Here is a 27812-nt window from a genome sequence, read left to right as displayed (position 1 = left end):
TTACTCACAAAAATAAATAGAATGACTCTTGAGTTCTGTTCTAAAAATAATACACCAGAGGCAAATTGATGCCAATAAGGAATACAAATTTGTCGACTGATAAAAATACATTTAAAAAATTCAAATATGAATTTTTTTATCCTGTTATTTGTGTATTTTTCAATCTTTCACCTTCTTGAAATTTTTTCTCATGTATTTTTATATTATAAAAAAAATCCATTTTAAACACAATAATTGAAATCCCTATTTTTTACCTAAAATTAAAGTAATAAACGGCTGCGATCCCGGAAATAATATATCTTCTTAGTCATCAAGGGTATTTTTGTTTTTTTATTTGAGTTTTATAGATAGCTTTCACAATCAAAAATATATTTTCTTTTAGAAAGACAAGAAGAAGAGATGACTCGGAGAGCAAGTGGCACAAGGAAGAATTTGCAGAGGAAATCCCGACGTTTAGAGGATTTATTCAGACCACCGTGTGACATACTATTTCTTGGTAGTTTCCTTGAAGCCAGAGAGTATGCAAAATCCATGAATCGTTGGCTACTCGTAAATGTTCAAAATTCACAAGAATTTGCGTGTCAAATTTTAAATCGTGATGTATGGTCCAACGAGCAAGTGCGAGAAATGATCAAGGATCATTTTGTCCTTTGGCAGGTGTGTTAATCAATTTTTTAAATAGCAAAATTAAAAATCGAGGGCTTGGATCGTGTGACTTTTTCGACTTTTTTAAAAATACGATTAATCAATTTCCCCCCTGTTTTTCTCAGATATTTACTTTACTTAGTTTCGATTTTAATCCCAAAAATTTTTAAAATTTAAATTAAAAGATAAAACAATATTTTTTAACACAAAAATATCGATAGTAGATTCCGTATGAATGTAATTGAAGTTTCTTGTATTCTTCTAAATGCGCTACAATTTTACTGAAATCAATGGAAAATTATGGATAACAAAAAAAAGTTTTTGATTAATTTCAACTCATTTGGAGCTCTTATTATCTTGAATTCTTTCAAATTCTTTTATATTCTTTGAAATTCTCTGCAGTTCTTTGGAATTCAATGAATTTCTTAAATATTTCTAATTTTTTAAAATTTATTCTATAATAATTAATTCCATCGAATTCTTCGAATTGTTTTAAATCTACTCAAATTTCACTAAAACTAGTGGAATATCTTGAATTTTTAAAGTTTTTAGTCAACTCATTTGAGTTCAATTGGAATTATCCCTGAATTTTTCTATTTTTTTGTTTAATTCTTTAAAATTCCCTTTATTTTCTTAACTCTCTCTGAAATCTTTTTAATTCACTTAACTTCTAAATTCGCTCAATTAAATGGTTTACATTTTTTTTCAATTCACTTAAATTCTGTTGAATTGAAGGAGAATTATGTTTACTTCTATTTTGCTCAATTCAATATACATTTTTTTATTTAAACATTTTAAAAAATTTACATTCTTTAAAATTCTGATGAATTTGATCATCCAATTTTACTAAAGTTAGTGGAGTATTTTGGAATATTAAGTTTTTTGTTAACTCATTTGAATTGGTTTGAAAATAATTCTTATTAGTTTATTATGAATTCTTTTAAACTCAATCTAAATTTTCAGGTATTTCATAAAATTCTTTTGAATTTCCTTAATTTTTTTTCAATTAATTTCAAATTTAATGAATTCAATTAATTTCTTAAATATTTTTAAGTTGTTTCCAATTCAATTCAATTTTTATGAATTCCATCGAATTCTTCTTAATTCCCTTGCAATTTTCTAAATTAACTCGAGTTTAATTTATTTTGTTTGTTTAAAAATCATTTTCTTCATTTGACTTAAATTCTTTTGAATTCACCATTAATTATTTTCCCTTCCTTTCTACTCAATTCGACGAAAAATTTTCTATTTTTTAAATTTCACTTAAAGTATATTCTTTCAAATTCTTTTAAATGATATAAACGTCTCTTGAATTATTTTCAGTTCTTCTAAATCAACTCAAATCTTACTAAAGCAGGGGAATATTTTGGATTTTTATAATTTGTTGACAACCCATTTGAATTTATTTGAAAATAACCCTGAATTCTTATTAATTTCTCCTCAATTATTTTAAATTATCTTGATTTTCTAAACTCTTGCTCAAATCTTTTGAATTCACGTGATTATTTCTAAATTCACTCAAGTAAATGGATTACATTTTTTTTCAATTCACTTAAATTCTGTTGAATTCAAGGTGAATTATGTTTACTCCCGTTTCGCTCAATTCAATAAACATTTTTTTATTCAATCATTTTGTTTTAATTTACATTCTTTAAAATTCTTAAGAATTTTATCAAAATCTCTTGAATTCTTTTCAATTCTTCTAAATCAACTCCAATATAACTAAAGTTATTAGAATATTTTGGAATATTCATTTTTTTGTCAGCTCACTTGAATTGATTTGGAAATAATCCTGAATTCTTATTAAATTATCATTAATTCTTTTAAACTCAATCTGAATTCTTAAGTAATTCATCAAATTCTTTTGAACTCCCGTGAATTTTTCTCAATTCATTTCAAATTGAATGAATTCAATGAATTTCTAAAATATTTTGGAATAGTTTTAAATTCAATTCAATTTTTATGAATTCCATCGAATTCTTCTTAATTCCCTTGCAATTTTCTAAATTAACTCGAGTTTAATTTAATTTGTTTGTTTAAAAATTATTTTCTTTATTTGACTTAAATTCTATTGAATTCACTATTAATTATTTCCCCTTACATTTTTCTTAACTCGATGGAAATGTTTTGATTATGGAAATTTTGTTTACACATTTTTTTTGAAATTTGTATATTTTTTTCATTCTTTTGAATTAGATCAAAATCTTTTGAATTCTTTGAATTCTTTAAATCCATTCTAATTTTACTATAATGAGTGGAATATTTTTAATTGTTTGTCGATTAATTTGAATTCATTGGGACTTAACTTACAATTCTTAATAATGTATCCCGAATTCTTTTGAATTCTCTTAATTCTCGTTGAATTTACTTGAGTTTTTATAAAATTCATCAATAAAATTGATTACAGTTTTTTTCAATTCACTTAAATTCTGTTAAATTCGCTCTGAATTGTGTCCACTTATATTTTACCCAATTTGATGGATATTTTTTTATTAAAAAAATTTGGTTAAATTATATTCTTTCAAATTCTTCTACATTTGATCAAAGTCCCTTGAATTCTTCTAAATCAACTCAAATCGTTGCAAATTCAATTCAATTTTTATGAATTCCATCCCACTCTTCTAATTTGCTTTACAGTTTTCTAATTTCTTTCGAGTTTAATTTAATGTGTTGGTTTACAAATTATTTTCTTCATTCGACTTAAATTCTGTAGAAGTCACCACTACTTATTTTCCGTTCCATTTTACTCAATTTGATAAAAAACTTATTTTTAAAATGTTACTTAAACTATATTATTTCAAATTCTTTTGAATTTTATAAACGTATTTTGAATTTCTTTGAATTATTCTAAGCCCACTCGTATTTTACTTAAAATAGTGGAATATTTTGGACTTTTTAAATTTTTAGTCAACTCATTTGAATTCAATTTGAATTATCCCTGAATACTTATCCTAATTTTTGTAATTCTTTGAAATTCCCTAAGTTTTCCTAACTCTTACTGAAATCTTTTGAATTTATTTGAATTCTAAATTCGCTCAATTAAATGAATTACGTTTTTTTCAATTCACTTAAATTCTGTTGAATTCAAAGTGAATTATGTTTACTCCTATTTAGCTCAATTCAATCAACATTTTTTGAAAATTTACATTCACTAAAATTACTTGAATTTTTTTCAATTCATTTCAAATTTAATGAATTCAATGAATCTCTTAAATATTTTTGAGTTGTTTTCAACTCAATTCCATTTTTATGTATTCCATCCAATTCTTCCAATTTCCTTTACAGTTTACTAATTTCACTCGAGTTTAATTTAATTTGTTGGTTTAAAAATTATTTCCTTCATTTGACTTAAATTCTGTTGAATTCACCATTAATTATTTTACCTTCCATTTTACTCAACTCGATGCAAATTTTTCCATTTTTTAAATTTTACTTAAAATATATTCTTTCACATTCTTTTGAATTTTATAAACGTCTCTTGAATTATTTTGAATTCTTTTAAATCTGCTCCGATTTTTTTAAAAATAGTCGAATATTTTGGATTTTTAACATTTTTAGTCCATTCATCTGAATTCATTTGGAATTAACCTACAATTCTCATTAATGTTTACTTCTATTTTGTTCAATTCAATAAACATTTTTTTATTTTAACGTTTTTTTTATTTACATTCTCTAAAATTCTTGTGAATTTGATGAAAGTCTCTTGAATTCTTTTCAATTCTTCTAAATCAACTCCAATATAGCTAAAGTTATTGAAATATTAAGTTTTTTGTCAACTATTTGAATTGGTTCGAAAATAATCCTGCATTCTTATTAATTTATCATTAATTATTTTAAACTCAATCTGAATTCTTAAGTATTTCATCAAATTCTTTAAAATTCCTTTGAATTTTTGTCAATTAATTTCACATTTAATGAATTTCTGAAATATTTTCGAATATTTTAAAATTCATTTAAATTTTTTTATGAATTTAATCGAATTATACTTAGTTTCCGTGTAATGTTCTAAATTAACTCAAGTTACGTTTAATTTATTGATTTAAAAATTATTTTCATTATTTCACTTAAATTCTGTTGAATTTACCATTAATTAATTTCCCTTCCATTTTTCTTAATTCGATGAAAATGTTTTGATTTTGGAAATTTTGTTTAAACATTTTATAATTGATATTCTTTTAAATTCTTCTGAATTTGAGAAAAGTATCTCGAATTTTTTGAATTTTGTAAATACAATCCATTTTTACTAAAATTAGTGAAATATTTTGAATTGTTTTTCGGTTCATTTGAATTCATTGGGAATTAGCGTACTACAATTCTTATTAATTTATCCCGAATTCTTTTGAATTCTCTGGATTCTCTTAACTCTCGCTGAAATCTTTTGAATTCACTTGAGTTCTAATAAAATTCATCAATAAAATGGATTAAATTTTTTTCAATTCACTTAAATTCTGCTGAATTCAAGGCGAATTGTGTTTACTTCTATCTTGCTCAATTCAATAAATATTTTGTTATTTATACATTTTTTTTAAATTTACATTCTTGTGAATTTGATGAAAGTCTCTTGCATTCTTTCCAATTCTTCTAAATCAACTCTAATTTTACTAAAATTATTAGAGTATTTTGGAATATTAAGTTTTTTTGTCAACTTATTTGAATTTATTTGAAAATAATCCTGAATTCTTATTAATTTATCTTTAATTATCTTAAACTCAATCTGAATTCTTAAGTATTTCATCAAATTCTTTAGAATTCCTGTGAATTTTTGTCAATTAATATCAAATTTAATGAATTTCTGAAATATTTTCGAATAGTTTTAAATTCAAGTAAATTTTTATAAATTTCATCGAATTCTTCTTAATTCCCTTGTAATTTTCTAAATTAACTCGAGTTTCATTTAATTTTTCGATTTAAAAATTTCTTCATTTCCCTTAAGTTCTATTGTATTCACCATTAATTATTTTCCCTTCCATTTTTCTTAATTCGATGAAAATGTTTTGATTTTAGAAATTTTGTTTAAACATTTTTTAAATATTGTATTCTTTTAAATTCTTTTGAATTTCATCAAAGTCTTTCGAATTCTTTGAATTCTTTAAATACATTCGAATTTTACTAAAATTAGTAGAATATTTCTAATTGTTTGTCGATTCATTTGAATTAATTGGGAATTAACCTAAAATTCTTATTAGTGTATCCCGAATTGTTTTGAATTCTCTGAATTCTCTTAACGCTCGCTGAAATCTTTTTAATTCGCGTGATTTCTTCTAAATTCACTTAATTAAATGGGTTACATTTTTTCAATTCAGTTTAATTATGTTGAATTTACTATAAATGATATTCACTTCTATTTAAACAATTTTATGGATGTTTTTTACTTAAAAAGTGTGGTTAAATCATATTGTTTCAAATTCGTCTGAGTTTGATCAAAATTTCTTGAATTCTTCTAAATCAACTCTAATTTTACTAAAGTTATTGGAGTATTTTGGAGTATTGAGTTTTTTGTCAGCTTATTTGAATTGATTTGAAAATAATCCTGAATTCTTATTAATTTATCATTAATTCTTTTAAACTCAATTTGAATTCTTAGGTATTTCATCAAATTCTTTTGAATTTCCTTGAACTTTTGTCAATTCATTTCAAATTTGATGAATACAATGCATTTATTAAATATAATTTCGAATAGTTTTAAATTCAATTCAATTTTTATGAATTCCATCCAATTCTTCCAATGGGTGACATTTTTTCAATTCACTTAAATTCTGTTTAATTCAAGACGAATTATGTTTACTTCCATTTTGCTTAATTCAATAGACATTTTTTAAAATTAAACATTAAAAAAAGAATTAAATTCTTTAAAATTCTTATGAATTTTATCAAAGTCTTTTGAATTCTTTCCAATTCTTCTAAATCAACTCCAATTTTACTAAAGTTTTCGGAATATTTTATAACTTTATAACTATTTTATAACTAATATAAATTTTATGACTATAATATATTTTATAAGAAGTTTTTTGTTAACTCATTTGAACTGATTTGAAAATAATCCTGAATTCTTATTAATTTATTATTATTTTTTTTAACTCAATCTGAATTTTTATGCATTTCATAACAATCGTTTAAATTCCCTTGTGTGGTTTTCAATTCAATTCTATTTTCATCAACTCCATCCATTTCTTACATTTTCCTTTACAAATTTATAATTAAAAAATTATTAATTAAACTATATTCCTTCAAATTCTTTTGATTTTTATAAACGTCTCTTGAATTATTTTGAATTTTTCTAAATATACTCCAATTTTACTCAAAATAGTGGAATATATTGGATTTGTAATTTTGAATCTTCATTTGAATTCATTTGGAATTAACCCACAATTCCTATTAATCTATCCAAAATTCTTTCGAATTCTCTTGATTTTCTAAATCTCGCTCAAATCTTTTAAATTCACTCAATTAATTGGTTTTTTTTTCAGTTCACTTAAATTCTGTTGAAATTAATCTGAATTATTTCCACTTCCATTTTACTCAATTTGATGGATATATTTTCATTTTAAAAAATTGGTTAAATTATATTCTTTAAAATTCTCCTGAATTTGATCAGTCATTTGAATTCTTCTAAATCAACTAAAATTTTACTAAAATTAGTGGAATATTTTGAATTTTTATACTCGAATTTTTATGAATTCCATCAATTTCTTCGCATTTCTCTTAACTTTTTTTTTTTAATTCACTCTAGTTTTATTTCATTCTGAATTAATTTTTTTTTTAATACACTTAAACTCCGTTGAATTCATTTAAATTCTGTTAACTTACATTTTACCCGATTCGATTGAAATTTTTTTATTTTTACCCTTTTGTTAGTTAAAAGAAAGTTTCGTGCAATTTACGAGATATCCATACAATTTAAAAATATTGAAATAATAAATGAAATACCCTTTGAATCCCCTTTTCTCGGGAAAAGTCCACTTTTTTGCCGAAAATTGAACTACTGAACCTCAGTGATCCCCGCGATTTATGAAATTAAAAATCTCAGATGAAATAAATAATAAAAAAATTTTAAGGTGTTATCGAACGCGTCTGAAGGAAAACGATACATTGATTTTTACAATGTTGCGGGATTTCCATACTTGGCAGTTGTAGATCCCAGAACTGGAGAATGCATGAGAATGTACAATCACATCACGGTCGATAGTTTAGTATCTGGACTAAACGATATGCTAAGTACTCATGCTTCTCCTGAATGTGCACCTCAAGAGCCTGTTGTCGATGATTGGAAAAATTCGTCAGATTCAGCAACGAAACGCGCATTAGCCGAATCATTGATCAGTGTGAGTAAACAGTCAAATTAATTAATGGAGTGGTCCAAAAATTCATTGGACCATTTTCTTCCTTCGATTTTTCATGCGTATTACCCATACATTTGTTTGAATTAAAAAAAAATGATATTTCGAGGCCACGAAGTTTAAAACGTATTTTTCATAAGAAAAAATACGTTTTTAAACAAATTTTATTTAGATTCCATAATATCAGATAAATCGAGTTGAAACTCTAAATTATTGGGAATGGTGATCTACCAATTCGCTACCTGGTGCCCAAAACTGGAACTAAAAGAGTAGGTACAATTTTAAAGTTGCACATTAATTTTTGCATAAAAGTGTTTTTATGGTAGTTTTGAAAGTATAAAACAATGATTGAATACTAAAAACACATCTTCATAAAAAACAAATAGTTTTAGATAGAATTTCCGTATTATACAGTGAAAAAAACATATTTTTGTCAAAGAGGTTTAAAAAAATTTATTTCATTATTTCATGTAAGTTTCGATGAAAGTGGAACTCTTGAATTTCAAACTTTTAAAATAATCTATAGGTATAAAATGGCAGCTACTAGCACTTTTAAACTGAACAATTTTTAATTAAATACAGTTAAAGTGCCTAATAAATTTTTTAACTTTTATAAATTGTAGAGTTCAGAGATTCAGATTCAGTTCTAAATATATAATTCCACATTATCATTTTCAATGCTTTAAAGTCTAAATTAAAGAATCAATCAATGAATTAAAAAGCGTAAAAAATCATATCATTTAAAGCAATTTTAAGCCAGAAACATTAAAAATTGAACGATTACATTTTTTTATAAACTGAACAATTCTCAAATTAAAAATGAAATTATTTATATTTTTAATGTTTAAAAAAACCCTTAAAATACCTTCAAATTTTATTTGAAAATCTCAAAAGATCTGTATATTGTTCACATTATTTTCTCTTTTTTTTTTTTAAATTATGCCAAATTAAACAAATTTCCTTAAAATCTTCCACATTAATTTTTGATAATTTTATAAATGTTTCTTAATCTTTTTGAATAATCACTCAAAATTATCTTTTCGAAATAAAAATCATTATTAATTTTCACGGGAAATGTTTTTTAATATTCTGAAGCCATTCCAAATTCTTAAAAATCTTTTAAATTTTTTGTTCCAAATCTGCCAAAATCTATATTTTGGCAGTGCACGTACACACTTTGTTTAAATTACTTCAAATGATTGCAAATTTTAAATTGAATTTTAATTTTTTCAAAACTTTCAAATATTTCTTCAACTTCCTTGAATTTTTTTCAAGAATAATATGTTTTCAATTGTTATTTATACATCGATTTTCAAAAATTTGACTTATGAAATAAATTTTTTTTAAATAGAACAATTAAAATGTAACGTTGAAAATTTAGTTTTTAATATTTGACTATAATTTCAGATTTTAAATAAACAGTAAGATATTTCTAAATATTAAGTAATTCTTATTTTTCTTAATAAAAAATTTTCAAATTGAATGGTTAAAAAATGGAATATTTTAGACTGAAATAATATTTGAAATTTAATAAAAGCCTTTGTTTATGAATATATCATTTCGAAGTTATTTTAAAATTGAAAATATTTTATAAAGTTTCAATCGGGCAATTTGTTTAAACTAATTTTAAACTAATTTAAACTAATTCAATTTGTTTAACTAATAAGACTTTCCAATTGAAATAGTTTACATCACTTTTAACGTTAGAAGCTACAAATTTTAAAATTGTGAACTGATTTCGAATCGTCTGGTAAAATTAATTGTTATTCACTTTATAAATTTTAAAGAACAGATTAATTTTATAAATCATTATGAATTTATATTGACAGTTGATCAACTAAAAATGTATTTTAAAAAAGGAGGGAAATCACAGTTGGAGAGATATTTCTGTAAAGAAATATTTCTTCACCATATAAGATGTAAATTCTATCTACACCCCTTTGTTTCCGATAAAAATTAATGTACAACTTTAAAATTGTACCTATTCTTTCTAGTTCGGATTTTTGTCACCAGGTGGCGTATCGCAGTTTAACCATTCTCAATAGAATATAAATGTTTTATATGATCACAAAAAACGCCCATAAGTGAAAAATCGGGTTCGCAAGTTTTTCGCGCTAAGTATGATTTTTTGCGGGTTTTAAATATAAATTGTTTTTTATTACATACAATGCTTTTTTTTGTTTGTTTGTAGCAATTTTCTCTTAGAATAGAGTTAAAAAGTTGAGGGTTTTACTGAATTTTCTAAATTATTTTCAACTTTTCAGTCAATATAGAATGCAATAGTCAAGTAAATAATAATATTCTCTTAGAATAATGCTGTAAATTTACAGTTTTTTCTAAAAAAAAAATAACTTTTTAATTAGGCAAGGTTATAATTATTAATTAAAGTTAGTAAAAGTAATTTTTTGTTCCATTTATCATTATTTATAATAATATTCTCTTTGAATCATGTTAGGAAGTAGGGGGTTTTCAAGAAGTTTTCAACTTTTCACTTAGAGTGAAGTAATAATTAATGCAATTTGGCAAAAATAATTGTTTAAATATTAAAAAAATTCTTTCGTTGTCATATTACCTAAATAATACATTTTAATGGGTAAATTACTCTATTATTTTTTATTATTATTTAATTATTACTGCAAATTATTTAAATTTAAATTTTAACTTTGCTCAGGATTTTTAGTTATCAACAAATAATGATTACAAATTTGAGAGATTCATTTTTTAAATAATCTCTTTTTTGTGAAAATATGTTTCCTGAAATAAAACAGTTATTTTAAAAGTACTTCGAATTTTCTGTATAGGAATCATATTAAATCTGAATTTTCCTTTAAGTAGTTACTGAGAGCATCTTTGTTCAAATTATTTTTATATATTGATATTTTTTATTTATTTGTTAACAAAAATGAAAAAAGCTGAAATTTTCAGGAAAACTCGCAGTTTTCAAGCTTTACTATATTATATATATCGCACTATATAAGAAGTGGGAAAAAAGTTTAAAATTGAAGAAAAGTAGACAAAAAGTGAAAAATGGTAGAAAAACGGTAAATTTGTATGATTATTCTAAGAGAAAATTATTACAAATAATAATAAATGGTTCAAACAATTATTTATGTTACATTTAATTAACTATTGCCTCACTTTTCAACAAAAGGTTAACATAAGTAAAAAAATCGAAAAAACCCCGACTTTGTAACTCTATTCTAAGCTAAAATTGCTAAAAATAATCATAACTTGTTTAAACATTTTATTTAAATATCTAATCATCATTAGAAAATAGTATTTTATGTATCACAAACAATTTATATTTTAAACATTTTAAAGAAAAAAATCATAATTAACGTTAAAAACTCGCAGAATAAAATTTTTCACTTTTATGTAGATTCGAACAAATTTTGGGGCAATGTGCATGAAAATAAAAAAAAAAATGATTTTGGACCTGCTTAATGTAACAATAATCAGGGTGTCTAGCGGCTTTAAAAACCTTGCATTTTAATTTTCTTTAGTTCTGTGCTTATCAGACCTTTATTTTATTGAAATGCGAAGAGAAATTTAAATCTTTTAGTCAACTACAAAAGAAACTTTTCTTTTATATGAAAAAACCTTTCTGTTGAAAAGTTTGTTTTTTAATTAATATATAATCAAGCCTCGGACTCAAAACACTATGCACACTATTTCACACTTTTTTTTGAGCCATGGCACTATTTTTCTAACGTTTCCAAAAAAATGTCACTAATGACGAAAAAAGAGGAATTTTCAACAACAAAATTTAATAATTAAATTTTCAACCAACAAGATGGATTTGTAATACAGAAGATTAATGTTCTACCAAAAAGATGAATTCAAAACAAAATAATACAATTTCAACAAAATAGTTTATTTTGCAAGCAAGAAGATTAATTTCCAACCATTTCAATCAATTTATAGCAAAAAATAGAGTAGCTAAATTTACATTCAAGAGAATCCATTTTTAATTTGAAAAAAGGAATTTTGTACAGAATAGTTTAATTTTGTACTAAATAGATGAATTTTTAAGATATAAAGACAAATTTTCAACAAAACAGTTGAATTTTTTACCCATGAATATGAATTTTCAAGAAGACAGTTAAATTTGCAGGTGAACTATTATTTTATACAATAACAAATACTAATTTTCAACTAAAAATTTGAATCTTCAAAAAAAAAAAATAAATTAAAAAAATAGTTATAACGTAAGAGATAAATTTGCAACGTAAAATGTAATATTTTGAATTTTCAAAAAATTTAATAAAAAAACAGTTTGATATAATCAACAAAAAGAAATTTTCAGCAAAATACTTGAATCCTCAACTAAAACAGATTAATCTCCAACGAAACAATTGCATTTTCAACAACAAAATTTACTTTCTACAAAAGAAAAGCATTTTTTAGCCAAATTTATAAATTTTCAACGAGTCATTTAAATTTTATACCAAATTGTTGAATTTTCGAGCCTAAAATACCAATTTTATGTAAAACCTTTGAATTTTTAATCAGAAAGTTTGATTTTTAACCCAAAAAGGTGAAATTTCTACAGGAAGAGATGCAATTTAAAAAAAAATGAATTTTCAATAAAATAGCTTAATTTTCAACAGAAATTTGTTAGTCAAAAAAGAAAAAAATGCAACAAAATTGTTGAACTTTCAGTCAAAAATACGAATTTTCAAAAAAATAGTTGTATAGTTGTACAAAAGAAGACAAATTTTTAGCAAAATACGTAAATTTTCAACCAAATAGTTCAATTTTTTATCAAATTGTTGAATTTTCGAGCTGAATATATCAATTTCCTACAAAGCATTTGGATTTCCGATTAAAACAGTTTAATTTTTAATCAAAAAGTTGCATTTTTAACCAAGAAAATGGAAAATTATGCAGGAAGAGATGCATTTACAAACACCAAAGAGTAATTTTCAGCTAAATAGCTCAATTTTCAACCCCCGAAATAATTGCTAATCAAGAAAAAAAATTATAATAAAATTGCTGAATTTTCAAGTCGAAAATACGAATTTTTGAAAAGGCAGTTGAATTTTGAAACCGAGAATATTAATTTTGCTCGCAGAAATTATATTTTTCTATAAAACGTTTGAATTTTCAACCGAAATAGATTAATTTTTAACCAGAAAGTTGCATTTTTAACCAAATAATTTTAAGTTTGTACAGGAAGACATACATTTTCATTCATGAAAAAAGAATTTTCAACTCAAATAGCTGAATTTTCAACCCCCAAAAAATTGCTGGTCAAGAAAGAAAAAAATTGCAATGAAATTGTTAAATTTTTAAGTCAAAAAGACAAATTTTTAACAACAAAAAATTTGCTAGTCAAGAAAGAAAAAATTACCATTAAATTGTTGAATTTTCCAGCCAAAAAGACGAATTTTCAACAAAACAGTTACATTTTTAACCAAAAAATTTATTTTCGACTAAAGAGTAGAAATTTTTAACAAAATAATTAAATTTTCAACCAAATAGTTCAATTTTTTACCAATCTGTTGAATTTTGTACAAAATATTCAAATTTTCAATTAAAAAAATTAAACTTTAACTCAGAAAAAATAATTTTTAACTAAAATGATTAATCTTCAATGAAAAAAATTAAATAAAAAGAAATTTCTACCAAAGAGTTTTATTTTTACCTCAAAAATATGATAGTTACATATAATATAATAGTTGATATTACAACAAAATAGTTGAATTCTTAACAAACAAAAGTTTGTTAGTGAAGAAAGACTGAAAATTGCAAGCAATTGGTTGAGTTTTCAATCCAAATAGACGAATTTTCAAACAGAAAGTATAATTTTAACAAAATAATTAATTTTTTAACAAAATAATTAAATTTAATCTAAAAAAGATGAATTCTTAGCCAAAAATTTAATAGCAGATTTTGCAACTGAACATAATGAATTTTCAACCAAAAATGATTAAATTGTCTTATTGGGTTCTACTAATTCAATACGCATTTAAGTGAAAAAACGAGAAAAAGAGGGCAATTAGTGAAAAGGCTGCGAAGCCTGCGATAAATAAATAGAAATTTTGATGATTCTTAGATTAAATAATAACGTTTTAAATAAATATTTAGGTTTAGTTTTATTAATATTCAATTATTAAGTTAGAAAATTGGAAATAATGCCTAAAAAATAAAGGTTATTTTTCATTTCACACTTTTTTATTTCGGTCTATGCACTTTTAAATTTGGACTACACCAGCCTCCTGTCACCCAGAGTTGAAAATGGTCCATATGTTGAAAATGGCCTTACGGCGGCGCTAGGAGTAATTTTTTTCTAGTTGTTTTGACTGTTTTTTGTCTTTTGTCATGTACAGCCGTTAAAAAACTCTTTAAAATGTATCAAGAAAACAGTTTTTTTAATATAATTATTGTAAAATGACACAGTAGATTTTTCTAATAGTGTTTTTCTTTTTTTTATCGAATCATTTCCATTAATTATCGCTCCGGTATGGAAATACCCTAGGACCCCGAATAAAAGATTTTAAAATGTGGGTTAAAAGTATATAGAAGACGTTGAGACCATTTTTTTTATTTTTCAAGTTTTACAAACTTTTTAGGTAAACTGAATTTTGTTAGGATGCGAAAAAAGTTCTTGAAATTCATGGGAGATTTTTACATTTTTAAAAGGGTTTGAAAGATTTTCAAGCAAAATTTTGCAATTTTGTCATATTACATAATTTTGGAACAAATTTGAGTAAGTTTAAGAGATATTCAAAGTTTTGAAACGATTTAAAAATAAATAAAACTTGTAAAGTTTTTTTTTTAATTTTGTAAAGTTTCACGAAAATGAAAGATATTTTTTCAGGTTCCTAGGAAAAATTAAAATAACTTTTTATTTCGAAAAATTAATTTGAAGAAATTATTTAAAAAGATTTTACAAAATTTCAAAAATGGTCAAAGAAGAAGCTGACAGATTTTAGGTCAATTTTTTAAATCTTGCAGAATAAATAAAAAATGCAGAAAAAATTTGAATAATTTTTAGAAATTAGAAGGCTTAGAAGATCTGACGAAATTAAAAAAACAAGAAGAATTTTCCTTATATTCGTGTGAAAGTTTTAAGTAATTTTTTAGTTTGAACAGTGAAGTATAAGAGAAAATTGGAAAAGGTTTTTAAACATAACAAACGATTTTCGAAAATTTCTAAATATAGTTTAGAAGATTTTAAAGCAAAATGTTTCAATATGGTAAGATCACAAAATAAAAACAAACAAAAATCGGGTAAATTCAATTCAATTTTAGTAGATCTGAAAATAATTTTGATTTTTTTCAAGAGAATAAACCAATTTTCTTAAAATTGCTGGAAAAATTTAGAAGAGAGTAAGGTAATTTCTTTAAATTTGGAAACAAACAAATGTTAAAATATTTTAGCTTCGTTACAAAGTCTAATTGATTGAAAAATATCACATTTAAGAGTTGGTTATTTCATTGTAATAGAAAAAAATATTTAAGGATTTATTATATAATAACATTATATTGTAAAGCGGCAATATAAAAAAAAATTATCTCTTCATCACTATATTTTAAAGTGTTTGAATACCCGGGACTAATACAAAATAACTAAAGAAAGAATAACTAAATAATAAATTAGCAACAAGAAAAAATTGCCGAATTATAAAATAAAAGAATTTTTAAATTCTCATAAATATTTTTATTTCTGTAATTTAATTTTAACGAAGTTTAGCATTTCTGTTAATAATTAATAAATTATTAGTAATGATTCATTAAATTATTTGCCTTATTTATAATTCTATTAATTACTTATAAATTAATAATCGATTATCTATGTTGCAAAATTCTAAATTTCGGGAATTAAAATATTTGTCGGGAACTTAATAACTCGTTTATTTTAAAAGTCGGTCTTGAAGTCGGTGAATTTTAGTTTTGGATATTTTGAAATTTGGGATTTTATTTTTTGTTAATTAAAAATCTTGTCGTTATTTGAAATTTGAAAATTTTTATAATTCGATAATAATATATATTTTCGGCATTTTTTTCATTAATTTGTGTATTCGTTATTTATTTTTTATTATTCTTTATAACTTCTGAAAATCTATGTAATTTTTTATAATTTGAATTATGTGACACATTTTTTGCATTGGACAGTACAGTGGAAGCATCCCCTGGACTACACATAAGTTTTTAATACTTAAACAATTGTATGACACTATTTTTTTGAATTTGGTTCACTACTTACACTACCTTTGGTATCTGAAGTGAGCCCCAGGCTTATATAATTGATCTTTTGTGAATTTTAGTTATAAGATATTATATTTTATGAGACTGGAAAAGTATTTAACATAAAAGATTGCAAATATATTGTTAAAATGATTAAGAAAAGAGTCTGGGTAAAATAAAAATGTCTTCGCATTTTGTCGCATTTTTAGATGTCACACTTATTTTTTTGTACCTTAATGAAAAGAAAAGAAAAAAAACAAGTGAATTCTGAAAATGCAAGAACATTTTTTAATTCATTTTATAAATTGTTAATTTTCTCTCCGCTTAGCATAGAAGAAATACACTTCTTAAAAAACACTCATGGTTACAATAAAATTTCGAATTTTTTTATCTTTATCCTTCTACTTTCATTATCTGCAAAACATGGAAATTGTTATAACGGAAATTTGAAACATTTCAAAACATGGAAAAAACGTTAAACTTTGTTCTTAAGAATCGCTGGACACCCTGCAATATTGCTTTCAAAATAAACATGTGACGAATAAAATGTAATTTCTATTTTAGAGCAATGCATCTGGTACAAAAAAACACAGGATCATGGAAGGAAGAAATTTAGAGTTTGGTTAGTCACAAATTGCACGCATAATTGGCCTAAAATGTTTCAAATTTTGGAAGCAGTTTTATCAACTGCGTTAATATTGTTCTTCATATATCAAAGTGCTCTAAAAATAGGAGAAATAATGATATTTTCTACGAAAATAGGGGAATGAATTCAATTTACATTCCTAATATTTAATGTTGAAAGATTAATTTTTAACCAAGAAGGTTAATGTTCTATCAAAAAGATGAATTTTCTACTAAAGAAGATCAATTTTCGAACAAAAATGGAATACTTAAATTTCGAGTTGAAAAAGTTAATTTTCAAGAAAAACCGAAAAAAAATAATTTACAATAAAGTAGTTGAGTCCCTAACCGAAAAGAGGTATTTTTCGACCAAACCGGTTCATTTTTAAACAGAAAAGATGTCATTTCTACGAAATTTTTAGTTTTAAGATAAAGACAAATATCCTACAAATTAGTTGAATTGTGAGAAGAAAGTTTATTTTCAATAAAATAGTTGAATTTTCAAAACAAAAAGACGAATATTCGAGAAAACAGTAGAATTTTTAACCAAGAAGGATGACTTTTTAAGAAAATTGTTGAATTTTAGAAAAAAATTTAAATTTCTAGCCAAACAATTAAATTTTTAGCCAAAAAGAATGAACTTCTATTAACTAAACTCTATTATAATTAATTTAAAACGAAATAATTCAATTTTAAACAAAAGAGATAAATCGTCAATCAAAAAAATAAATTTGTAACAAAATTTTAAATTGATACAAAACGAAATTAATTTAAAAAAAAAAACAATAAATTTTCAAAAAAAATGTTGAATTTTCAACCAAGACATATTTTTTAGTGAAGAAAGAATAAAAGTTTGAACCAAATTTGTTAAGTTTTTTAAGCAAAACACAATTTTTCTGCAAATTATTTGAGTTTCAACCCAAAAAGACGAATTTCTAACTAACCGGTTGAATTTAAAACTAAAAAAGATTTTTAGGCAAGATATGCAAAAAATTGCAACCAAATTATTGCATTTTCAGCCAGAGATGAATCTCTTAAGAAATTAATTTTCCACAATATAGTTGAATTCTCAACCAAACCATAATAATTTTGAATCTAAATAATTTAAATTTTAAATAAAAAAATATGCCATATATTTTATTTTCAACCACAAAAAAAACAATTTTAAACAAAATCGTTTAATTTTTAATCCCAGACGTGAATCTTCAACCAAAATAGAGTTTTAGAAAGCAGTTGAACTTTGAACCAAAAAGGACGAATTTTTTAAAAAGTAGTGCATTTAACCAAAAATTTCGAATTTTTAATAAAATAGTTGAATCATCAACCAAAAGTGGTAATTTAAGCCACATGTTTCATTTTTAACCGTAAATATTCTTTTTATAAATAAAATACGGTTGAATTTTATCAAAAAATATGAATTTTCAACAAAACAGTTTAATCAATAATAAAAACCGATTAATTTTTAGTCAGAAAGTTGCATTTTTATCCGAAAAGGTTGACGAATTTTCAACAATAGAGGTAAATTTTCAACCAGTAAAGATTTTTATTTGAATTCTTTTAACGAAATTATCCATAAAATCGTTGAGTTTATAAGCCCAAGATAAATTTTCTACAAAATAGTTGAATTTTCAACACAAATTTAATTTCCAACCAAATAGTTGAATTTTCAACAACGAAAAAACGAGTTTTCAATAAATCAGTTGAATTTTAAACTAAAAAATATTTTTAGGCAAGAAGCATAAAAAATTGATATTAAATTTTGTATTTTCAACCAGAGATGTATCTTTGAAAAATGAATTTTCAACAATATAGTTGAATCTTTAACCGAAACACATTAATTTTAAACCAAATATTTGAATCTTTAACAAAAAAATTAATTTTCTACCAAAAGAGATGGATTTTCAAAACAAAAATACGAATTTTCTAGAAGAGAGTGGAATTTTCAATCAAAATAGAGTTTTCATTTGAAAAAGAAAAGAAAATGACAATAAAATTGTTTACTTTTCAAGTCAAGAACCAATTTTCCACAAATTAGTTAAATTTTCAGTAAAATAATTAAATTTTCAATCGAATAGTTCAATTTTCAACCCTAGAGGTAAATCTTCAACAACAAAAAAAGAGTTTTTAACAAAGTAGTTGAACTTTTAACCAAAAAGACGAATGACAGTATAGTTAAATTTAACCAAAAAATGCGAATTTTCAACACAATAGTTGAATCATCAACCAAAATAGATTATTTTTAAGCCAAAAACTTTCATTTTTAACAAAAAAGATTTAAATTTTATATAAAAAACCGTTGAATTTGACTAAAAAAGATTAAATTTCTACCAAAAGAGATAAATTTTGAGACCAGAAAGACGATTTTTTAATGAATATTTTTATTTGAATTGTTTTAACTAAATTATCAACAAAATTGTCGAGTTTTCAAGCCAAAGATAAATTTTCCACAAATTAGTTGAATTATCAACCCAAAAATATGAATTTTCAACAAAGTAGTTGAGTCGTTAACCAAAAAGAATGAGTATAAAGAAATTATTGAATTAAAAAAAAAATGAAAAAAATTCTTAAACAAAAAAGATTAATTATCAACTAAAATTATAAATAAATTTTTCATGAAAAGAATTCCTGAAAATGAAATCAAAAATCTAACGAGCAAATTTGGACAACCACCACAAAATGTTCCCCTTGGAATCTGAAAAAAGGAACACTTCTCTCCCCCTCCTTTCCCCATAAAAAAGAAAAAAAGAAAATTATTCATCTTTACTTTGGACGAAAATAAAAAGGAGAAAATACAACGCCCTTATCAAGGCAAAAAATATATAATATAAAATAAAATAAAAATAAAACGAAAATAAAATGGAAATAAAAATAAAACCAAATGGAAAAAAATATAAATAAATAAAATCAAAATAAAATTAAGTGAAAATAAAATTTGTTGCCAGCAGGAACAGAACACCTGCCACGATACTATCTCACTGACAACTGAGAATTAAGTGAAAGTTTAAAAGGCAAACCAGCCCGAAATAAAAATGACCTCCAATCCAAGTCAGCCAAATTAAAATTTAGGATATTTAAATAGGAAAATAATCCAATATAAAATCCGTTTTTAACGTCCAATAATCAAATTAATGAAAAGAATTCCTGAAAATAAAATCAAGAATCTAACGACCAAATTTGGACAACCACCACAAAATGTTCCCATTGGAATCTGAAAAAAAGGAACACTTCTCTCCCCTCCTTTCCCCATAAAACAGAAAAAAGAAAAGAAAATTATTCATCTTTACTTTGGACGAAAATAAAAAGGAGGAAAGAAAAATGTTTTCCTATTTAAACATCCTAAATTTTAATAAATTTTTCAACAAAAAATCGTTGGATTTTATTATTGCGATATATTAATTCAGTTTGCATCTAATTGGAAAAACCCAATAGTTTTAGATGAGATTGAAATAAAATTCTGAAATCCAGACTACACAAAGTGTGTTGGACTTCGCAACATTTTAGGCCCTGTAATACATAAAGAGTTTTGTTACATAAATGTTAAACGCCTTATAAATTTACAGATGGAGATGCTAATACTAGCGTAAGCAGTACAAGTGTAGCAAATTGTAATTCCACCATTGTTAGCAAAAGATCTAGGATAGATGAGTTGGATGCTAAAAGCCAATCAAGTAGTAACGCTGCGCAAGAAAAGGTTCGTACAATTATATCCAATTTGTATGTATATTTCCAGGCCTCGCAGTCCCTATGGGTTAAAATATAGGGATCATAGGGTATTTTTTTCAAAAGAATTCAAATGAATTGGAAAGAAATTTTTAAAAAAACCGTTTGATTTCCGTAAAATTGGAATGAATGTAGAGGGATTTAAGCGTAACGAGAAGAATTAGATGAAATTACTAAAAACGTATAAAAAATTCAAGAAAATTCCAAATAATTTAAAACAATTCCAGATAAATTAATAAGAATTCAGGGTGAATTAAAAAAAAAGTTCAAATAATTGATACCCTAATCATTTGTAACCAAAAAAGAATTCAAGTGAATTGAAAATAATTTAAAAAATCGAAAAATTCCGTTGAATTTAGTAAGTTGTAAGTAAAATAAGAGGAATTTAAGGGAAATGAGAATGCAATGACTTTCATAAAAAATCTAGCTGAATTTAAAAAGCAACCAAGTGAATTGAAAACAATTTAAGAATATTTAAAAAAAAACATTGAATTGAGTACATTTGAAATGAGTTTAGAAAAATTAAATTGAATTTAAAAGAATTTGGTGAACTGCCTAATATTTTCATGTTAGTTTTAAAGACTTTAAGATGAATTAAACAAAAACCATTTTTTTCTTCAATCCATTGAATTGAGTAGAATTGATTAAATTTGGAAAAATTAAAAGAAATCAGGACGCATTCTAAATTAAATTGCAAAAAAACCTTTTCAAATCTCTTTAAATGCCTTGGTATCTTTTAAAATGCCCTAAGATATTTTGTTTAAAGATGCCCTAAAAAATGTTTAAAGAAATCGATTGAAGTGAATTAATTTGTTCAAAAGAATTTCAAAGGCTTAAAAGAATTTAGATAAATTAATAAGAATTCAGCGTGAATTCCAAAAAAAAATGAAATCTCTTCAAATACGAAAAAATCCCTACGAAATACCTCACTTTTCTTCAATAAATTCTTTAAAATCCACTAAAATGCGTAGATGAATGAAAGTTTCTGGACTGACAGATGTACAGTCGTGCATTCTCTGACTGTCATTTAAAGACTTTTTATTTTCCTATATATAAAAAGGTGAACTTTTTCTTCAATCATTTGGTTTATGGTGATCACTTTTTTAAACCTATAAAATTAATCGAACTAAAAAACTATATTTCTACTTGTATCGATCGCCGATAATTATTTTGGTTCAGTCAGTTAATTCCCCATTTTTAATATTTTAATATACTTAGAATCTATTTAATTTTTTAATTTTTTAATGTTCTGCACTACCATAAGGGGTAACATAATTTAATTATTCACTTAAAACTTATATAATCGAATATTGAATGTATTTTGAATATTAAAAGTTAATTGATATTTGCATTTATATTATTTAATTAGATAATTTTTCAAATCATTCTGATATACTGAAATGTGTATTTGCATTCAATTTTTCAAATTATATGGAAGTATGTTTTTTTTTTTCTTCTGAAATTAGTATCAAATGTTACCAGTAAAACAAGTGTTAAAAATGAATGTGAAATTTAAAAAAATGTAGTGTACAAATTATTTCTATGTTTGAATGAAAATGATTGTTTAATGCTTTTTTTGTTATCATTTATGAAAAGATCAATTCATTGTTAGCTGACTTATTTTGTCACAACATCGAAGTAGATAAAGATTTGATTTTAACTTTTTTTTAAATTTAGTATTTTATGATGTGCAATAATTTTTTCTTAACATTTTGCTACCATACTATAATTACAGAATTTTTAAGAAGAAAAAATTTTTTCTTTTTGTACGACTGGGTAAACTTTTTTTACATTTTCAAAGAGATAAATAAAATCAAATGATTGAAAAAACTTATTTTAAGAATTAGAACAATAGAAGCTTCTTAATAATTTTGAAAGATTTTGAGATTAAATTGTTTAAAAGATTTGTGGGAAAATTTTAAGCAGTTAATATTTAATTTTGAAATAAAAATTCTAAATTTTAAATACTTCAAAATTGTTTTTTAAAAAATATGGAAGACTTTAAGACAATTATTTCTATTTTTCAGGATTTAATTCAAATTTAGATAAACTAAATTTTTTAGGGCGTCAAGAGAATGAAAAATATACACTTTAGATTCATGGAAAAATTTCAAACAGTTTTTTTTTACTAATGAGTTCCAAGAACTCATTAAAAAAGATTACAAAACGTTTCAAATTATTTCATAACATTAAAAAAAGGGTTCAAAAGTTTTTAAAGCAACATCGTGGCATAATATATGACTTTAGAAAAAATTTCAGTAAATTTAAGAGATATTTAGAAGTTTTGAAACGATTCAAAAACAATGAAAACTTATACGATATTTTCGGACTTTTGTAAAAATTCAGGGTAATGAACAAAATTCTTTTGGTTCCTAAAACCATTTTTTTCGATTTTTTTATTTGAAAAATTCATTTGAGGAGAAAATTCAAAAAGATTTTCAAACGTCAAATATTTTATTAAATTTTAAAAAAGAGTAGAAGATTTTAAAGCATAATGTTTCAATTTGGTAAAATTGAAAAATAGAAAATAAATTAAACCATCAAATTCTATAAATATTGCGAAGATTTAAGGAGAATAAAGAAGATTTTTAAACTACAGAAGATTTAAAAAAATGCAAATTTATGTGAAAGTTTCGAAACAAAAAGAAACCCACGCGTTAAAAACGCAAATGTCTGGACACGAATGTTGTTCTTCTTTTTTTTTTTTAATTAAAAATTGTGGACAAAAAGTGTGGAGAACTGAAAACTCATATGGTAAAGTATCACATGCCCTTAATTAAAATAACTTTTCAACATTTTAAGAGAACTTCCAGTAAGATAAATATATTTTCAAGAATTTAAGAGGTTTGTAAAATTGTATAAATTAAAAATATTTTATAAATTTCAAGCATTTCCGAACATTCATAAAATATTCTTCTGAAATTCTGAAAGTCCTAAATATCTTTTGAAAAAGAAAATGATAATATTTCTATTCATATAATTCTGAAAAAAACTGGTAATATTTCTTTCCTTGTAATTTGAAAATTTGTGTGACTAAAAAAATATCAAAAAAGTATTGTTGTGTTACGTCAAAATATTGTTTCATTTATTTCTATACCGCATTTCATCTTAAAAAATTATTTTGATTTACAAAACGTCTATAAAGTTTTTTAAACTAATACAAAAAAATGTGACGTAACTGCAGTTAGAGTGTGGGAAGGTAAAAGGGTCCAAAATAACGTTAACATAATATGTGAACGCTCTCTAATAATAGTACTCGTAAATATTACGTTGCATTGATACACTGAATTCATTCTTTCAGAATCTTATTTCAACAAGAATCTAAGTGCTCCGAAAATTTTAACAAATAATTTGTCATTAAAAATTGAGTAAATGACAAAAAGGAGTACAAAAGTGAGCGTGCGCAAGCGCGCTCATATAATAGTCTAGTTTTGTTTTTTAATTTTCCGCTTCACCGTTTCTACAATCTTATTCCAGAAAATTTCAAAGTGATTCACGTATTATTAAATCTCGCGAAACTCTATGAAATTTGACAATATTTCCTGAACTTCCGGAAAATTTATTAAAATACCTTGAAAACTTCAAATCCCTTAAAATCATTGAAATCCTCTGAAATTTTATAAAATCCTGTAAAATCATTAAAAATATATTAAAACCTTATAGGTCCTGTAAAATCGTTCCATTTCTTACGAAATTTAAAAAAGTCTTTATCCTAAATTATTTCAAACGCATTGAAATCCCTTCAAAGTAATGAAATTAATAAAAAATTCCTTGAGTTTTTCTCGGAATTTTTAAAAATACCCTTAAATATTTTAAGATAATTCAAATCAATTCAGAAATAGGTATAGACCTGAATTCAATAGTGATTAAAGCTGTATTTTTTCCAATACCTTACACGTTTTTTATTTTACATTAGGTTGACAAATCAGGTCAAGAGCTGCCCGCTAATAAATCTGAATCAGGTAAAAAAATGTTTTAATCGAACAAAAATGAACTATTATTATTGTTATTTATTTTATTATATTCAAAAATGTTTCCAGATATCAATGCACCATTACTGCGACTTTGCTTACGGCTACCAAATGGTTCCAAAGAGACACTTTCAATGATAGCGAGCGAGAGAATTCAAGTAAGTTTTTGAACATTTTAACTATCTTAATATGCGTATTTAATCGGAAATTGTTTTCTTTCGGTGACAAAATTTCCCTCTATTTTTGCCAGGTTACATGTAGTTCCATACATTTTTTTACATAATTCTTATTAAACTGAGTTATGAGATAAATAAATGTTAGGAAAATATTACTTACCTTATTGACAAAAATTTCAACTGCTTCAAAATATATAAAAGCAATTCTTTTTTTTTAATTAAAAAAAATGTTTTAATTGATCAATTCTTGTTAAAAAAAAGGCTGTGAATCTTATTTTTTATATTGGCTAGTATCATCAATCGTGCGCGTGTAGTTTTTCGATTTGAGGGGGCAAATAATGGTTTATACAAAATAAAAATTTCTTTTAACTATTTATTTTCTAACTTTATATCAATATAATTTTCCTAAGAATCTGGAGAATATTCGGAAAAGTTTTTGATGATTTCTTATATGAAAATTCCAAAATTTCAATAAAAAGTTAATTGTAAACCAAAAAATATATTAAATCAATATTATTATTATAAATTTTTTTATATATACGCATTAAATTAATGTTTTATGATAAACATATTATTATTATTCAATTTTAAATTAAAAACAGTTAAATTCAATTATAAAATACAATTTTTCAACCAAACAAGATTTTTCAGTCAAAAAAGAAAATAAATTTCAACCCAATTATAATTTTAGGGAAACATAATTTTTATTGCAAAATAAAAAATTCGAATAACTATTTTTAAATTTATATAAATATAGTTTTCCAAGGATTCTGGAGAAAGTCAAAAATATTTTTGAAGATTGCAGATAGTCAAAAAAGTAGCTAGAAAATTTTTAAGAAAGTTTTTTATTTTACAGGGTTTTAGCAAATTAAAAAAAAAATCGTTTCAGCTTAATACCTATTTTAGATGAGAAGTATGGAAGAAATGTTAAATATTTTGTAAATTTTTGGACATGTTTCGGAGGTTTAAAATCTTTTTAATCACTCTAAAACTTTTAAAATTCCTAAATATCTTTTAAACTGAATCGAATTATTCTCGTTCTTTTACAATTTTGGAAATCTTTTAAAAGAATTTGAATTATTAATTTTTTTAAATAATCAAGTTTTTCTTAAAATTTTTAAAAATACTTCAAAATAAAAAAAAATTGGATGAAAGTTCAACTATTTTGTTTAAAATTAATCTTTTTAAATTAATAATTCAACTACTTGGGTAAAAGTTAAATTGCATTATTAAAAATTCAATTTTTTGATTGAAGCTCTTTGGTTGAAAATTGAACTCTTTAGTGGAAAAGCCTTTTTTTTTAAATTAATTTTTCAACTGAAAATGTGATTTTTCCATTTTTTAAGATAGATATGTTTGAGTTAAAAATTCTCCTTTTTGGGTAAAAAAAATAATCTTTGTAATTTAATTTTTTCCTGAAATCATATTTTTCGTTTGGAAATTTTACTTTTGTATAGACTATTCGGCTTTTGGTTTGAAGGTTTAATAATTTAAATAAACTTTTATTTCCTTCTTGAGTGAAAAATCTTGAATTGTTAAAAATTATTCTTGTCCTTTTTAAAATTCTTTTTTAATTTAAATATAAACTATGACACTTTTTTGTTAGGAATTCATCTTTTTAGGATGAAAATTTAACTATTATATTAAAATTTTAATTATTTTGTTGACAATTTAGGTATTTTTTAAAAAAGCCATATTTTATATTAGAAAAGACATTTTTATGTTTAAAATAAATTCATAAAATTGAAAATTTTTAATTTGTATCTAAAATACAGTTAAAGTTACGTAATTTAAGTACGGCCCCTTATATTCAATTCAATCTATTCTCTCTCATGTATGCCCTGGTGGGTTTTTACATATACAATATAAATATACAGTGTTATAATATAATAAGCCGTTTATAAAAATTATGTGACTCAGAATATTCTAATTTTTGCAAAAATATAGCATATCCGCGCTTATTTTGTATTTCTAGTTTTAATTCTAATTCTGCATCACAATGTATACTTTGATTATTTATTATTAATTAATCTTCACTATCGCTGAGCTCTTCTAGTCCTATCTGTCGATTCCTATTTACACTTTCTTTTGCACATTTTTCGAAATCTCTTGCATATCCGCAGAGCTCTGAGCTCGGTTCTCTTTTCAGAACTTTTGTTAATTTCTGACTAATTTTCATTTCCGGGTTTTCGTTTAACCATTTATCAACCCCTCTGACCAAATCCTCACTGATTAATCTCCTTGCGTTTTTACATACCCAAATGTGGCCAAGATTTTCCTCTGCGTTCCGCACAACCTACATAATGTATTTTCATAACCTTTATTTCCTGCTTTACCAACATTTCTTCATCTTAACCTCGCCCATTGTTCCTTACATTTACCGTTTATCCTATTCGAGTCCCAATATTCCTTCCTTTGAAATCCTTCTTTATACTTCTTATATAATACACAGTAGTTTGACCTATCTATATTTCCCCAATCTATTTGAATTTCAAGTTCCATTTTTTTTAAAACACCTCGCTCTAGATTATTTTCAATTTTATTTTTATTTCCTTGGTTTCTCATTAGCTCTAACATCTGTCCGTCTCCCACTTCATGCATTGCTTTTTTCAACACTTCTTCCCACTTCGATGGCATATTATTCGCAATACCTCGCAATTCTGCCATTAGACATACCTTAGGTAGTCTGTCATCTTCCATGCTTAAAATTTCTAACACATATTTACTTGCTCTTCTTCTTGCCTCTATTTCCAAACTTCTCCTACCTGCTTCCATTCTCCAAATATAATTTGGAGTGTTCCTATCTAATCCCATAATCATTTTCACGTATCTACCTTGTATTCTTTCCATTACTTCCTTTCTTTCCCATCCCCATAGCTCCACCCCATACAGTAACCCTGCCTTAGCCAAAATGTCTAACAAGTAAAGTCCTCTTCCTAGATTATTTATGTTAGCTCTTTTCATTACTCCCCATCCTGCATTAATTGCTTTTTGAGCTTTTCCTGCCAAAGTGTTTAGATGTTTGTTAAAGATCCCTCCCGTAAAAAACCAGAAGCCTAAATACTTGTATCTATCTACCACCTCTAATTTCTTTCCATATATTTTCCATTCTTCACCCTCCTTCATTTTGCCCTTCTTACGAAATA

The 27812-nt window shown here is 24.2% G+C and overlaps 1 protein-coding gene across 1 annotated transcript in view; it reads left to right on the top strand.

The window, feature by feature from the left end:
• LOC117171876 (UBX domain-containing protein 7) overlaps positions 1 to 27812 on the top strand; it is a 35035-nt gene that overhangs the window by 4124 nt on the left and 3099 nt on the right. The window contains exons 3-8 of the mRNA XM_033359516.1: positions 383 to 657; positions 7701 to 7967; positions 16740 to 16797; positions 20360 to 20490; positions 24436 to 24481; positions 24560 to 24648. Coding sequence (XP_033215407.1) covers positions 383 to 657; positions 7701 to 7967; positions 16740 to 16797; positions 20360 to 20490; positions 24436 to 24481; positions 24560 to 24648 — 866 coding nt within the window. The remainder of the gene's footprint in view (positions 1 to 382; positions 658 to 7700; positions 7968 to 16739; positions 16798 to 20359; positions 20491 to 24435; positions 24482 to 24559; positions 24649 to 27812) is intronic.

The sequence above is a fragment of the Belonocnema kinseyi genome, chromosome 4 (assembly GCF_010883055.1).
Source record: "Belonocnema kinseyi isolate 2016_QV_RU_SX_M_011 chromosome 4, B_treatae_v1, whole genome shotgun sequence".
In the NCBI taxonomy this organism is placed as follows: domain Eukaryota; kingdom Metazoa; phylum Arthropoda; class Insecta; order Hymenoptera; family Cynipidae; genus Belonocnema; species Belonocnema kinseyi.
Note: the sequence above shows the minus strand (reverse complement) of the source record. Positions and strands in the feature narration are given on the sequence as shown.